Genomic DNA, 15,697 nt, shown 5'->3' on the forward strand with positions numbered 1-15,697 from the left:
AATGATTTTCTTGATATGTTGTTGGAGTCTATTAGGATTTTGTAGAAGAATTTTGCATCTATATTCATGAGGGATATTGGTCTGTAGTTTTCCTTTAGAGTGATGTCTTTGCCTGGTTTTGGTATCAAGGTTATGCTTGCTTCATAAAATGAGTTAGGAAGGATTCCATCCTTTTCTCTTTTGGAGTAGTTTGATCAGGAATGGTGTCATTTCTTCTCTGAATGTTTGGTAGAATTCTCTGATGAAACCGTCTGGGCCGGGACTTTTTTTTTGTTGGTAATTTTTTGTTGACCTGTTAAATTTCTTCTTTTGTTATGGATCTGTTCAACTTTTCCACATCAGTCTGTGTTAGGTTACGTAAGTGGTGTCTTTCTAGATATCTGTCCATTTCTTCCAGATTTTCAAATTTGTTGGAATACAGTTCTTCATAGTATCCTGATATTATCCTTTTTATTTCAGTTGGTTCTGTTGTGATGTCACTCATTTCATTTCTTATTCGTGTTATTTGTATTCTCTCTCTCTTTTTCCTTTGTTAAATTTGCCAGTGGTTTGTCAATTTTATTAATCTTTTTAAAAATCCAACTTCTGGTCTTGTTGATTTTTTCTATTGTCTTTCTATTTTCTGTTTCATTGATTTCTCCTCAATTCTTTATTATGTCGTTCCCTTCAGAGCTCAGGGCTCCAGGATTATTTTCTGTATCTATGTTAATTGGTTCCCCTTTTCTTTGTTGAAGAGGGTCTATGCAGTCTTTCTGCCTATTCCACCATCTTACCCGAATACTCAGTGACATTGTTTTTTAAAAATAATCTGAGGATATTTCCACTCTTCTTTAGGAACACTTATCACTGTTTTGTGCTTCACATTGAGCTTTGTTAAATTCTTGCTGTTTGGGATTTCATGAAATTGGAAAAGAGCTGGCTACCATTTTTTATAGTTGAAGACTTAAGATTTCCATTTTTCTTTTGTTTAATTCCTTGTGGGTAACGCATACTTAATTTCTCCTTTGTTCTTTTCCCATGTGTCTTTATTTTTAAATATAATTTCATCATAAAGCATATATATATTTTAATATTTTTTATAGAAAATTTTAATCATATACAAAGTGAAATAGCATAATGAATCCCCTTGTACCCACCATTCAATTTAAACAATTAACAATAGTCCACTATTTGTCTTGTGAAATAAAGAGTATTTCATTCAGAGTTTAATATTTTCTTATTTTCCCTTAGGTGGTGCTTTGCAAATTTCACTCAGTGTTTCTGTCTCAGAAAGGGCAGGTTTATACCTGTGGTCACGGTCCTGGAGGACGTTTAGGACATGGAGATCAACAGACATGCTTGGTAATTGAAATATTGTTACGCAATTTATTTAGCTTCTGTAAAACTTTCATAAACTGGATGCTTTGGTGAAAATTTTTTTTTTCACCAACGATAAGGAGAACAAAGAACCTATGGTGGCGTAGTGCCTAAGGCATTTGACTGCTAACCAGAAGGTTGGTGGTTCAAACCTACCAGCCAATCTGCAGAAGGAAGATGGGACCATCTACTTCCATAAAGATTTATTGCCTCGGGAACCCCAGTAGGGGGGTGTCTCTATGAGTCAGAATTGACTTGATGGCAGTGAGTTTGTTTTTTGTTTTTTTATAAGGAGAAAATAATACATTAATTGATAACAGGTTTTCTTTTTCCTTTATAAAATATACTTTCATGATATATTCATGTTAAGGATTTAGGTAACATGCAAAATCTAAAGCATCAAAGGAATATTATATTTGCACAAATACTGAATCAGAAGAATATATAAATAAGCTTTATAATATTTTCAGAATTGAATTAAAGAAGGCAAATTAATTGCAAAACGTTTCTTTTTTATTTTATTTTATTATTATTTTTTTATTTTTGCAGTATTTCTTCACCTCTCCTCCCACCCCTGGTAACAAACAAAGTTTGTGAAATGTTTCTTGAAGCAGTACAGATTTTAATTTGCTTTTAACTTCTCATTAAAGTATCTGTTTGGTAATTGAATCAATATTTTTTCATTGTAAAATCACAAAATTGATTTTTATGCTATGAAACTTAGTGCTAATTGGGAAAAGGTTAGTAATCATTACATACTAGAAAATTGGCTCATTAGGTTATTTTTAAATGTCATTTGTTGTTTTGAGGAAACTACTGCTTTACATCAGGAGATGTAATGGTAACAACTTTAATTTATTGAGGGCCCATTATTTCCAGGCACTGTTCATGCTTTTCATGCATTGTCATTACCTTGACTTAAGCTTCACAACAGCCCTTTGAGGTGTAGGCATTATTATGTTTATTTATACACGATGACATTAGTAACTCTTTGCCAGGGACTGTTAAAAATTTCCAACTTATTTATGCTCTACGCCAACCCTATGAAGTCTATTATAGTCTGAAATACTTCTCTTATTTTGTTTTGTAGATACAGAGAGATTTAAGAAATTTGATTCAGATAAAATAGCTAAAAAGTGACAAAACTAAGATTTGAACCAATGACAGTGGCTGAAAGAATCTTATGTTTGGTTACTCAGTAAAGGGATATATAGATTCTCATTGTTTTCTTTCCCTCCTAGTACACCAATGAATACTTTAACTGAAGAATTATGTTTATTTAACACCAAACAAATATGTATTTGGTATATGGTAAGGCCTCAGAAACCAGTTATTGAATTATTTTATTAAAATGTCTTACTTGAGTTGTATATTTTGGTTATAAACAAGTGTTCATATTCTTTTAAGCTCTGTCTATCCCTTGCTGAAATGTATAGTTTTCCTAAAATAGATACAGCCATATATATCAGTTATGTCATTTTGATATCGTCAGATTCTGTTTACATTCTTATATAAATGGTTGTTAATATTTTATGCTAAAGTTCATTTTAATTTGTAGGTCCCCAGGCTTGTGGAAGGACTGAGTGGTCACAGTTGTTCCCAGGTGGCAGCTGCTAAGGATCATACTGTTGTTTTAACTGAAGATGGATGTGTTTATACTTTTGGTCTAAATGTTTTTCATCAATTAGGGCTTACTCCACCACCTCCCAGTTGTAATATACCCAGACAGGTAAACTGCTGTTTTTTAAATGATAAGGCGACTATTGCTATAAAACTTGTATGGATGGAAAGACATTATGCTATTGACAAAGGAATGTATTTTACTTGTGCTATTTAATCTTTTGGTGATATATACATTATTTTTATTTTTCACAAAAGGAGAAGTTTAGTACAACAAATTCATACTATAAGAAAGAGAGGACTTGAGAAACTAAATGCTAAATACTCTGGATTCCACTTTTATGTATTTGTAAGTAGAGGTGGACTAGGTTTGAAACTGAACAACTTTGGGATCCTCCTTAAGAAAAATAATACAAAATTATGAAGAATGGCATCATACAGATGAAGAACCCTAAGCTTTATTGACTCACGATTTCAGTTTCTGCACAGAAGTCATACCAGCAAATTGATGTGTGGAGATGTACATCCAAAAGCCACCCACCATTCTTTGTTATACTTTCCCCCCTTTGATTTGTGTAACTCCACCAGATAGCACCCTTTCCCCAACTTCAGGGACCTAGTCAGTAAAACAGGACTGGTGGTCCAAAGTCGTGCTATAGCTCATAAGAATTTGTATTGTAGATGTTAAATTTCTTTAATCCTCTGGATTTATAATTCCATAGTACATAACAACAACAACAAATATTTTTTATTAATAAGTATTGAAATTCACTTTATTCTGGATAACCAATGAATCAATAAGAAGCCCTGGTGACAAAATGATTAAGCATTCAGCTGCTAACCAAAAAATTGATAGTTGAAACTCACTAGCCACTTTGTGGGAGAAAGATGTGGCAGCCTGTTGCTGTAAAGATTAGAACCTTGGAAACCCTATAGGGCAATTTATTCTGTTCTAGAGGGTTGCTGTGAGTCAGAATCGATTTGATGGCAATGAGTTTAATGAATTAATAGAAATTACCCTAAAATAATTTGAGTTAGTCTCTAACCTGTGGTGCTTCTTTGTAGAGCTGTTTTCTCCAGCCATCTAAGGAGTTTGTGAGCTTTTAAATGTTTTGTAGATTTCTTCAGGAATGACAAATAGACTTTGTTTTCAATTTTGCTTTCATGTGTGGCTGGCTACCTTGGCGCTCTGGGGAGATATACACATGTCGGTGGTTATCCATTGGGGGCACTTTTGTCCTCCAAAGGGCCATTGGGCAATGTGTGGAGATATATTTGGTTATCACAAATGGGGTGGGAGGTACTAACATTTAGTGGGTTGAGGCCAGTATAGCCTTCTACAAGAAAGAATTCACTCACTCACTGCTGTTGAGTTAATTTGACTCATAGCGACCCCTCCTTGGGTTTCCAAGGCAGTATCTCTACGCAAGTTGATTGCCCCGTCTTCCTTCCGAGGAGTGGTTGGTGGGTTTGAACTGCTAGCCTTCTGGTTATCAGTCAAATACCTTAGCCACTACGCTACCAGAGCTCCTACAAGAAAGAATTATCTGCACCCAAATGTTCAATAGTGCCACTTTTGAGAGACTTTAACAACAACAACAACAAAAAAGCAACCAAACTCACTGCCATAGATTCTGACTCATAGCAGCCCCCTTTGGGTTTCTGAGGTGGTAAATCTTTACAGAAGTAGATTGCCCAGTCTTCTGTCTGTGGAGTGGCTGATGGGTTTGAACTGCCAGTCTTCTGGTTAGCAGTCAAATGCCTTAGGCACTGTACTACCAGAGCTCTAGGCATGCCAAAATTAATATACTGTGTTTTCTGATAAGAATGAGAATACCTGTTTTGCATATTGCTTCTTAGAAAAAAATAGCAAAAAGTGTGATGATTTGGTTTTCATACTATGTCAATCTCCACATGTTGAAACTGCTGAATGAAAGTGGCTGCACTGAAATGTCCTGTGTCCCAGGAAAGACTCAGGTCTTAGTGTGAGTGTTGACATCTGTTAGTTACAACTGCCTTTAGCACCTGAAGAGGCACTGGCAGCAAGTATGCCATGTATCTGCTACCCTTATCTCCTCAGTCTCTGCAAAATTGTTCTAGATCATAGGTCATAGAGTAAACTGCAGTCTTCTTTATCTTTTTGAATAGATACAGGCAAAATACCTGAAAGGGAGAACAATAATAGGAGTAGCAACGGGTAGGTTTCATACCGTGCTGTGGACTAGAGAAGCTGTTTACACTATGGGACTGAATGGTGGACAACTAGGTAAGAAATCTTTGCTGACAGTATCTGAAAAATAAATGTAACTCTTAAATAGATGTATTTTGTGATTTGTTTGTGTAATTTTTTAGGTTATTTAGTTGATCCCAATGGAGAAAAGTGTGTAACTGCCCCTCGTCAAGTCTCAGCTCTTCATCATAAGGATATCAGTTTATCCTTGGTTGCTGCAAGTGATGGGGCCACAGTCTGTGTTACCACAAGGGGAGACATTTACTTACTTGCAGACTATCAGTGCAAGAAGATGGCTTCTAAGTATGTGTATATCTGTGAAAGAAACATGACTTTAGTATAAGTTCAACTTTCGTTCAGCAAATATCTGAGTATCATTTTTATGCTATGCTTTGTAAGTTGTCATGGAGCCTCTGGTGGTGATGTGGTTAAAGCATTGGGCTGCTAACCATAAGGTCAGTGGTTTGAACCCACCAGCTGCTCTGTGGGCAAAAGATGAGGCAATGGGCTTCTGGAAAGTTTTACAAACTTAGAAACCCCATGAGGCAGTTCTACTCTGCCCTACAGGGTTGCTATGGGTTGGAATCGACACAATGGCATTTTTTTTCCTGTTAATTGTCAAATGGCACAAATGAAATGGGAGGAGGGAATCAGAAATTTTTTATATTTGATAATTTTAGTTTTTGGAAAATATGCAGAAGATATGTTAAATTTCTTTATAAATGTTAAAACAGTATTACCTAATTATATTTACCATATGGATATACATGATCTGTATATTCTTTTTTTTTTTTTTTTTTTTCATGAATCAATGCCGCCCCCTGAAAGGGATGAACATCAACCAATTATTTTTGGTACAGAGACTCTGTATATTCTTTTTTTTTTTTTTTTTTTTCATGCTTCAGGTACACCCAGCTAGCTAAATAATAATTCTTGGTTTGTGACACTGTCATCATTGGTTTACGTGTAGCCATTTTTATGTTATACATTTATTTATTTATTTAAAGTAAATCAATACCACAAATTCTGTACTCAATCTAAGTATTTGTATCTACTTGGTATATTTTTCATCTTTGTGTAACTTATTATCAGAAAGCATGTTGAGAGTAGTATGTAATAGACTAACAGTTGATTGGTCAATCAGAAAGTCAATTAAAGCAGGGAATCATAAAGCTAAGATTTTAATTATGAATGGGTCCACCAATTGGAGTTCCCTGTCTTATATTCATAAATTAGTCTCATAATGTATTGCCTGTGATTTCATTTTGAATGATTTAAGGAGCAAGTGGCTAATAATGTAGGTGCAGAATCCTGTATTTTAAATAGATTTTCTTTTATAGTTGCTTCATTAATACCCAATTGAACAGCAGTTTTTGCTACTCTATTTCTTCATTCCAAAGTATTCAACTTATTTTTATAGAAAACATTCTTTACAGGCTAATATTTCATTGATTTAAATACTATTTATTTGAATTATATCATAATAGTAATAAATGCAAGTACAAAAATAGGTCTTTGAACAAATACAACTGATTTCCCAGAAGAGGATAGCTCAACTAGTGGAAGCAGTAGTGTGCAAGAATTCTAGAGAGTAGCCATGCAACTTTAAAAGTAATTCGAGATTTAAGTTAAAATTCAACAGAATAATGCTTTTGCTAATGCGAGTGAGATTATAACTTCATGAACAGATCTTATTCATGAAGTTAGTTTATGAGCAGAAAATGTCAACCATCAATTTGTTATAGTTTATCTCTTCTGTGTATTAGTTTGAGAATTATTTTTGATATCAGTTGTCACATTTAGAAATGTGAAACATGGAAATGTGAACATACATGTTTCCTACACCAGAGTAAATAGGTTTTTTCCTGAGCACGAAGTGATTTGTGAAATGTTGTTTTATTTGATTAACATTTATACAATTTGCCCTTGATAACATTAGATCACATAAATGTGTTATATCCACATTTTCATTAAGGAGGGGTTGATAATGAGTCGGGTCTGACTCGATAGCACATAACAACATAACAACAATATTATTAAGTTCCAATGTAGTAATTTAATAAAGAATTTTTTACTAGGTTTTTTTTTCATCCTTTAAACTTAAATATTAAAGTTGTTCATAGGGGTATTTTTCAGATGTGTAGATAAAATGAAATGTGGCTAGTGGGTAAGTCATTATATTAACAATAGTGATAACTTTTATGGTACCAAGCCAAAAACCAAACTCCCTGCCATTGAGTTGTTTCTGACTCATAGTGACCCTCCTTGGGTTTCCGAGGTGGTATCTCTATGGAAGTAGATTGCCCAGTCTTCCTTCTGAATAGTGACTGGTAGGTTTGAACTGCCAGCTTTCTGGCTAGCAGTCAAATGCCTTAGGTGGTATGCCACCAGAGCTCCCAACTTTTATGGTAGCTATATATATATATTTGCAGTTGGCTATATTTAATATTAAACATTTTAATTTTGAGGTTTAAAATTTTTCTTGTATGCTAAAATGCACATATACTCAGGAACTGTTAGCTATATAATTATTTAAAGCCTATGAATGTGTACATTAGCATAAAGGGCTTTTAGGTATTTAATGTGTGTATTTATGTGGGTTTGGGTGTTTGGGAGGGAAAGACTCGCTGTAGAAATAAATGGCAGTTGTATAAGAGAAAAGATGCAGAAAGAAGAAATTGAGAATGCCAAAAATCAAGTCTTATCTCATCTTTCACAATAATCAGCCATAGATTATTGATGAATGGTAATTGCTTTAAATTACTATTTATATATATTTTGGAAAACATTTTAATTTTGCTTTTTTCCTTCCATTCAGACAACTAAACTTGAAAAAGGTTCTTGTTTCTGGAGGACGTATGGAATACAAGGTTGATCCTGAACATTTGAAAGAAAATGGTGGTCAAAACATTTGCATTCTTGCAATGGATGGAGCTGGAAGGGTAAATATATGTTTATGTAAAAATGTAGTAATTTCATTCTCAGTTGATAGATGTAAGAAGCCTGATAATATAAAAATATATTCTTATATTAGTGAAAATTCCCATTGACTTTGTTTCTCTACTTATTTTTGTCATCTAGTACTAATTAGTATGGACCTGCTATTTGAAAGAAAGTGTGACGACATTTAACTAATGTTGTTCAGTATTCCTTTGTTAAGCAGTAGTTGAAAATTTCATTTCTTGTGCTTAAAAAGGAAATGAGATTTTAGTGAGTTATTTGACACATACACTGATCAGTAATACTGAATTGCATAGATAAGAGATAGTTCATGCAACTATGATTTATAAAAGTAAAAGCTAAGCAGGCACATTATAAATTTAGTTCATAGTTGCAAAAATTTATCCAGATTTAGATTTATGTAGATGTATACATAACACATGCAGAGATTTTAACTCTTAATCCCATCCATCTCACTGCCATCAAGTTGATTCTGACTCATAGTGACCCCCATTGGGTTTCCAAGGTAATAAATCTTTATGGAAGTAGATTGTACCATCCTCCTTCTGTGGAGAGACTGGTGGATTTGAACCACCAACCTTCTGGTTAGCAGCCAAATACCTTGGACACTGTGCCACCAGAGTTCCTTTACATTAGTAACTGAAAAAGTTGTACCCTGTGAATGGAAAAACACAGGTAACTTTCTGCTTTTTACCTATTAAATAATATATATTTATTTTATATATATAAATATATAATATTTTATATAAACAAATAAAGCATTTAATAGGTAAAAAGCAGGAAATCACCTGTGTTTTTCCAGTCACAAGATAAAATGTTTTCAGTGTTACTAATATACAATATATGTATCTGGGTTTCTTATTTATATATGTATAAAACAAACAGCAACACTAGTCTGTTAGTTTGTTGTAATGTGGTGGCTTGCATGTTACTGTGAAGTTGGAGGCTATCCTGCTGGTATTTCGAGTACCAGCAGAATCACCCAAGATGGACAGGTTTCTTCAGAGCTTCCCGACTAAGACAGACTGGCAAGAAGGAGAGGGCCATCTACTTCTGAAATAATTGACCAGTATAAACCTTATCACTAGTAGTGAAACACCCTCTGATATGTAACTGGAACACTTTATGAATAGCCCTGAAACATTGTGCCAGAAGATGACCCCTCAGGTTGGAAGCACTCAAAATATGGCTTGGGAAGAGTTGCCCCCTCTAAGTAGAAACCAAAAAAAAAAAGAAAAAAATCTCACTGCCATCAAGTCGATTTGACTCACAGCGACCCCTCCTTGGTTTCTGAGGCAGTATCTCTATGGAAGTAGAATGCCTAGTCTTCCTTCCAAGGAGTGGCTGGTGGGTTTGAACCGCCAGCCTTCTGGTTAGCAGTTAAATGCTTTAGGCACTATGCCACCAGAGCTCCCGCTCTAAGTAGAGTTGATCGTAATGATGTGGATGGAGTAAAGCTTTTGGGACCTTCATTTGCTGACAGGGCACAACTCAAAATGGAAAGAAATAGCTGCAAACATCCATTAATAATTGGAGCATGGAATGTACTAAGTATGAATCTAGGGAAGTTGTCAGAAATGAAATGGAACACATAAAGAGTGATATCCTAGGATTTAGTGGGCTGAAATGGACTGGTATTGGCCATTTTGAATCAGACAGTCGTAGTCTACTATGCCAGGGGTGAAAAATTAAAGAGGAATGTCATTGTATTCATCGTTAAAAAGAATGTTTCAGGATCCATCCTGAAGTATAATGCTGTCAGTGGTAGGATAATATCCATATACCTACAAGGAAGACCAGTTAATACTACAATTATTCATATTTATGACCAACCACTAAGGCCAAAGATGAAGAAACTGATGATTTCTACCAACTTCTGCAGTCTAAAATTGACCAAATTGATTATTACTGGTAACTGGAATGCAAAAGATGGAAATGAGGAATCATCAGTAGTTGGAAAATTTGGCCTTGGTGATAGAAATGACGCTAGATAACCTGATAGAATTTTGCAAGGCCAATGACTTATTCATTGCAAATAATTTTTTTCAACAACTTAAATGGCAGCTATTCAAGTGGACTTCACCAAATGGAATACGCAGAGGAATCAGGTCAACCACATCTGTGGAAAGAGATGATGGAGAAGCTCAGTATCTTTAGTCAGAACAAGACCAAGAGATGATTGTGGAATAGACCATCAATTGCTCATATGCAAGTTCAAGTTGAAGCTGAAGAAAATTTAAACAAGTCCACAGGAGCCAAACTATGAGCTTGATTATATCCCACCTGAATTTAGAGACCATCTGAAGAATAGATTTGACACATTGAATACCAGGGACTGAAAACCAGGTAAGTTTTGGGATGATATCAAGAACATCATATATTAAGAAAGCAAATGGTCATTCAAAAGATAGGAAAAGAAGAAAAGGCCAAAATGGATGTCAGAAGATACTCTGAAACTTGCTCTTGAATGGAGCGTAGCTAAAGTGAATTGAAGAAATGATGAGATAAAAGATCTAAACATATTATTTCAAAGGGCACCTCGAGAAGACAAAAAGTAAGTTATTATAATGAAGTGTGCAAAGACCTGGAGTTAGAAAAACAAAAGGATGAACACACACAGCATTTCTCAAGCTGAAAGAATGAAACAAAAAATTCAAGCCTCCAGTTGCAATATTGGAGGATTCCATGGACAAAATATTGAATGATGCGGAAAGAATCAAAAGAAGATGGAAGGAATACACAGAGTCACTGTATCAAAAAGAGTTGGTCGATGTTCAACTATTTCAGCAGATGGTAAATGATCAAGAACCAATGGTAGTGAAGGAAGAAGTCAAAGCTGCACTGAAGGAATTGGTGAAAAACAAGCCTGCAGGAATTAATAGGCTACCAACTGAGATGTTTTAACAAATGGATGCAGCTTTGAAGGTTCTTACTCATTTAGGGCAAGAAATTTGGAAGAGAGCTACCTGGCCAGCTGACTGGAAGAGATCAGTATTTGTGCCCATTCCAGAGAAAGGTGATTTAATGGAATGTAAAATTACTAAACAATATCATTAATATCACACACAAGTAAGATTTTGCTGAAGGTAATTCAGAAACAGTTGCAAGAGTATATTGACAGGGATCCTGGACAGAGTGGAACAACAATGTGGAACAAAGCTCAAAATCATTAAAAAAATAAAATAAGGGACCAGGTTTACTGGTCTGATAGAACCCCTGAGACTATGGCCCCAAGCTGCCATTGAATTGAACCCACTCCCATGGCTTCTAGCAAAACAAAAGACAGGCATATGAGCTGAACATTTGCATTAGGTAGATATACCCCTTGGAGAGATCAATCATGGGCAAGGGCTGTGTATGCACAAGGAGACAGCTTGGAGGGTAGATGTGCACAGGAGAGAAGAATGCAGGGAAGCAGTAACTATGGGGAGGAAGTGGGAGGGGAGCTATTGCAATGAGTCACAGTAAGACTCATTTTGTGGGAATTTAGTCAATGTCATGAGACAAAGTGTATGTGAACTGCTGTATGGAAAGTGAATTTGCTCTTTAAACTTTCACCCAAATCACAATAAAACTTAAAAAAAAAAAAAAAAAGTTTGTTGACACAGAACATCCAGAAATTCAGGCTGGATTCAGAAGAGGATGTGGAAAGAGGGATGTCATTGCTGATGTCAGATGGATCCTGGCTAAACCAAATACCATAAAGATGTTTACCTATGTTTCAATGACTATGCAAAAGCATTTACTGTGTAGATCATAACAAATTACGGGTAACACTGCAGAGAATGGGAATTCCAAAACACGTAATTATGCTCTTGAGGAACCTGTACATAGACTAAGAGGCTGTTGTTTCAACAGAACAAGGGGATACTATATGATTTAAAATCAGGAATGTTGTGTATCAGGGATGTATCCTTTCATCGTACTTATTCAATATGTATGCTGAATAAATAATCTGATAAGCTGCACTATATGAAGAAGTATGCATCATTAGTATTGGATGAAGACTCATGAACAACCTGTGATTTGCAGATAATACAACCTTGCTTGCTGAAAGTGAAAATGACTTGAAGCACTTACTGATGAAGATCAGAGACTACAGTCTTTAGTAGGATTATACCTCAACATAAAGAAAATGAAAATCTTTACAATGGGACAAATAAACCACATCATGATAAGTGCAGAAAAGGTTGAAATTGTCAGGGATTTCATTTTACTTTGATCTACAATCAGTGCCCATGGAAGCAACAGTGAGGAAATTAGATGTCGTATTGCATGGAGCATGTCTGCTGCAAAGACATATTTAGAGGGTCGAAGAGCAAAGATGTCACTTTGAGGATGAAGATGCACCTAACTCAAGCCATGGTGTTTTCAAATCACCTCAGATGTGTGTGAAAGTTGGGCAGTGAATAAGGAAGACTGAAGAAGTGTTGATGTCTTTGCATTATGGTGTTGGTGAAGGATACTGCAACTATCATGGACTGCCAGAAGAAAGAACAGATCTGTCCTGGAAGAAGTGTAGCCAGAGTGCTTCTGGGAAGCAAGAATGGCCAGACTTTACCTTACCTACTTTGGTCTCATTGTTAGAAGGGACCATTCCCTGGAGAAGGATATCCTGCTTTGTAAGGTAGAGGGTCAGTGAAGAAAGAGAAGACCCACGAAAAGATAGATTGACACAGTGGCTGTAATGATGGACTCAAGTGTGGCAAGGATTGCAAGGATGGCACACTACCAGACAGTGTTTTGTTCATTTTGTACATTGGGTCTCTGTGAGTTGGAGCTGACTTGATGTCACCTAACAGCAGCATTTAATAAAAACAATAGAAATGTTTTCTGAGCTTCATAAAGTCCTATAAATTTTATCATTTTGGAAACTGAAGAATTAGTAATAAAGCTCCACCTACAGATGATACATTTTAAGCAAAGTGTACTGCAGTTGACAATTGTAATATAACTAAGAACTAGGTTTAATGGTTAAGAATTATAATATGTACTGATTGAAGAAAACAAAGGCATGAGATTACATAAAAGAGTTGAGTATAAAAAACATAGGCTTTGTGATGTATTTTCACTTGCATTATTATGGATATAGCTTATACTGTGGTTATTTCCCACAAAATGAGTCTTACTATGAAAAACTAAACTCATAAGCAGTCAGTCAATTAAAGTCTTTAATGTATATAATTTTGAGTGACCTTGCCATTCTATGCCTTAGTTTTTTTAACTTGATCATGAAGGAATGAACTTTAAAAATGAGCAGCATTAATTTTTCAGATGAAATCTTAGCTGGAATACCAATATATAAAACAGATAAAAGAATTACTGTGCTGCATGAAGCCCCTCCCCTTATCTCTCATCCCTCTCTCTAGTCTTTAGTTATAATGCCTGTTACATTTCCCTGTAACACTGAAGTTCAGTAGAACAGTTTGGAAGCCATTGAATTCTGGCAGTTTTTCTGCTTCTAAGATGCTTAAGGAGCTCTGGTGGTGAGTGATTAAGCATTCAGCTGCTAACCAAAAGGTCCACAGTTCAAACCCACCAGCTGCTTTATGGGAAAAACATGAGGCAGTTTGCTTCCATAAAGATTTAAAGCTTTGGAAACCTTATGGGACAGTTCTGCTCTGTCCTATAGGGTTGCTATGAGTCAGAATTGACTTGATAGCAGTGGGTTTGATTTTTTTTTTTTTTTGGTTTAAGGTACTTAGTTATGTAATTATACTTTTTTTTTTTTAATGTAATGTAATTAACTTATGCAGTTTTTTTTTAACTTGTTGTTGTTGTTGTTGTTTGCTGTCGAGTCGGCCCCGACTCATAGCGACCCCTCTTTGGGTTTCCGAGGCAGTATCACTACGGAAGTAGGATTGCCCAACCTTCCTTCCGAGGAGTGGCTGGTGAGTTTGAACTGCCATCCTTCTGGTGAGCAGTCAAGTGCCTTAGGCACTATGCTACCAGAGCTCCTTTTTTTTAACTTATGCATCTCTTTTATTGAGAGTAAAGTTTGGCTTTTCATAGGTCATTTTCATTTCTTCCTGTGAATAGATGACACTACAACAGAGTTGGAGATGTAAGTTTTTACTTCAAGATTCTTGTATTTCTTCAGCATTGAAGTAGATCTATTTGCCCCAAATTAGTAATACTGAAAATTACCTCTTGAGAATGTTTTTCAAATAATTATTTATGTTTCATATTTGCTTAATGTTCTTTTCTGAAAAAAAGACTTTGACTTTTATAATACCTTCCTTTTTCTACAGAAGAGTGAACATTGAAACATACTAAGAGCTTTTATATTTTGAAGATACAGTTTTTATTTATTCAAATGCTGTATTGCTTTATATTCCTATATTACTTGCTTTTTTTATTTTAGGTGTTTTGTTGGAGATCTGTTAGCAGTTCTATGAAGCAGTGCCGATGGGCCTATCCACGCCAGGTCTACATTTCTGATATTGCTTTAAATAGAAATGAAATTCTATTTGTCACTCAAGATGGAGAAGGATTTAAAGGGAAGTGGTTTGAGGAGAAAAGAAAGAGCTCTGAAAAGAAAGGTCTGTTACTATGTGAATGGCATATAAATGTGTCTTTTAAGTGAGCTTTTAAATTGACGAGAATTAGGTTTAATTGAGAAGTATTATTAAGTTTTACCTTTATCTCTTTTCGTTTGATTTTGGTTGGTTTGTGTGCAGATAAACATAGGGAATTTAATTCACTTAAATCTGAGATTTTCAACATTTCATCTGTCTCAATACACCATAAGAATGTAGTCTATTCCCACCAGTAACTGTGCCTCCCTACTGCTAATTTCTAGTCATGGCTGTAGGGATAGGGAAGTGTGTAGTTTTAAAAAACAAAAATAAAAACTCCTGAATTGATTTCTAGCTTCCTCTCCTCTCTTTCACCAAGTTGATAATTGAGTGGCTTATACTCTTTTTTCATTTTGTTTTTTAAATACTTTCAAATGTAAAATTAATGCATTAGAGATATATCTCATGACTTAAAGGAAGAGCAGAGGAAGAAGAGAGTTATTTTGGTGACTGAATTGAAAAAGTATAAGTAGTGTTAAATAATTGCTGGATAATTGGAGACAAGTTTATTCATTCTTCGATGAATATAAAGGATAGCTTTATGCTGTTATTGAAAACAGAAGTTATTTATAATGTAGTTCATTCTTAATTATTTGAGTATAGAATTAAACTTACACAAATTAGCTTTAACATAGGTTAGTAACCTTTTTCTTCCATCCATAATTAATTGATTTTTCTTCCAGAATAACTAGAATTCATTTACTCCTTTATATCTCATAGTTCAAACGACATGGAAAAAGTAGGTTTTCTTATTTCTACTCTTGTCCCTTTTGATTTATTCTCAACCAGTTACCATCATGAGCTTTTATGATCTGATTCTAAGACTTCCATGTTTAAAAACTATGGCTTCCTCATTTCTTAAACATGACCTAGAAGGTCTCCCTGCTATGGCCCTTGTCTGTGTCTCTGAACTCATCTTGAATTCCCTCCCTCTCACTTACCACTCTTCGGT

General features: G+C 35.1%; 1 protein-coding gene across 1 annotated transcript in view; it reads left to right on the plus strand.

Annotated features, from left to right (window-relative positions):
* The window catches only part of IBTK (inhibitor of Bruton tyrosine kinase), a 171,931-nt gene that overhangs the window by 13,134 nt on the left and 143,100 nt on the right, over nucleotides 1-15,697 (plus strand). Inside the window, exons 4-9 of the mRNA XM_042782244.1 lie at nucleotides 1,231-1,341; nucleotides 2,915-3,085; nucleotides 5,125-5,242; nucleotides 5,329-5,509; nucleotides 8,025-8,148; nucleotides 14,532-14,709. Of these exons, the coding sequence (XP_042638178.1) occupies nucleotides 1,231-1,341; nucleotides 2,915-3,085; nucleotides 5,125-5,242; nucleotides 5,329-5,509; nucleotides 8,025-8,148; nucleotides 14,532-14,709 (883 nt within the window). The remainder of the gene's footprint in view (nucleotides 1-1,230; nucleotides 1,342-2,914; nucleotides 3,086-5,124; nucleotides 5,243-5,328; nucleotides 5,510-8,024; nucleotides 8,149-14,531; nucleotides 14,710-15,697) is intronic.

The sequence above is a fragment of the Orycteropus afer genome, unplaced genomic scaffold (assembly GCF_000298275.1).
Source record: "Orycteropus afer afer isolate SDZICR_OR568_19922 unplaced genomic scaffold, OryAfe1.0 scaffold00011, whole genome shotgun sequence".
Lineage (NCBI taxonomy): Eukaryota > Metazoa > Chordata > Mammalia > Tubulidentata > Orycteropodidae > Orycteropus > Orycteropus afer.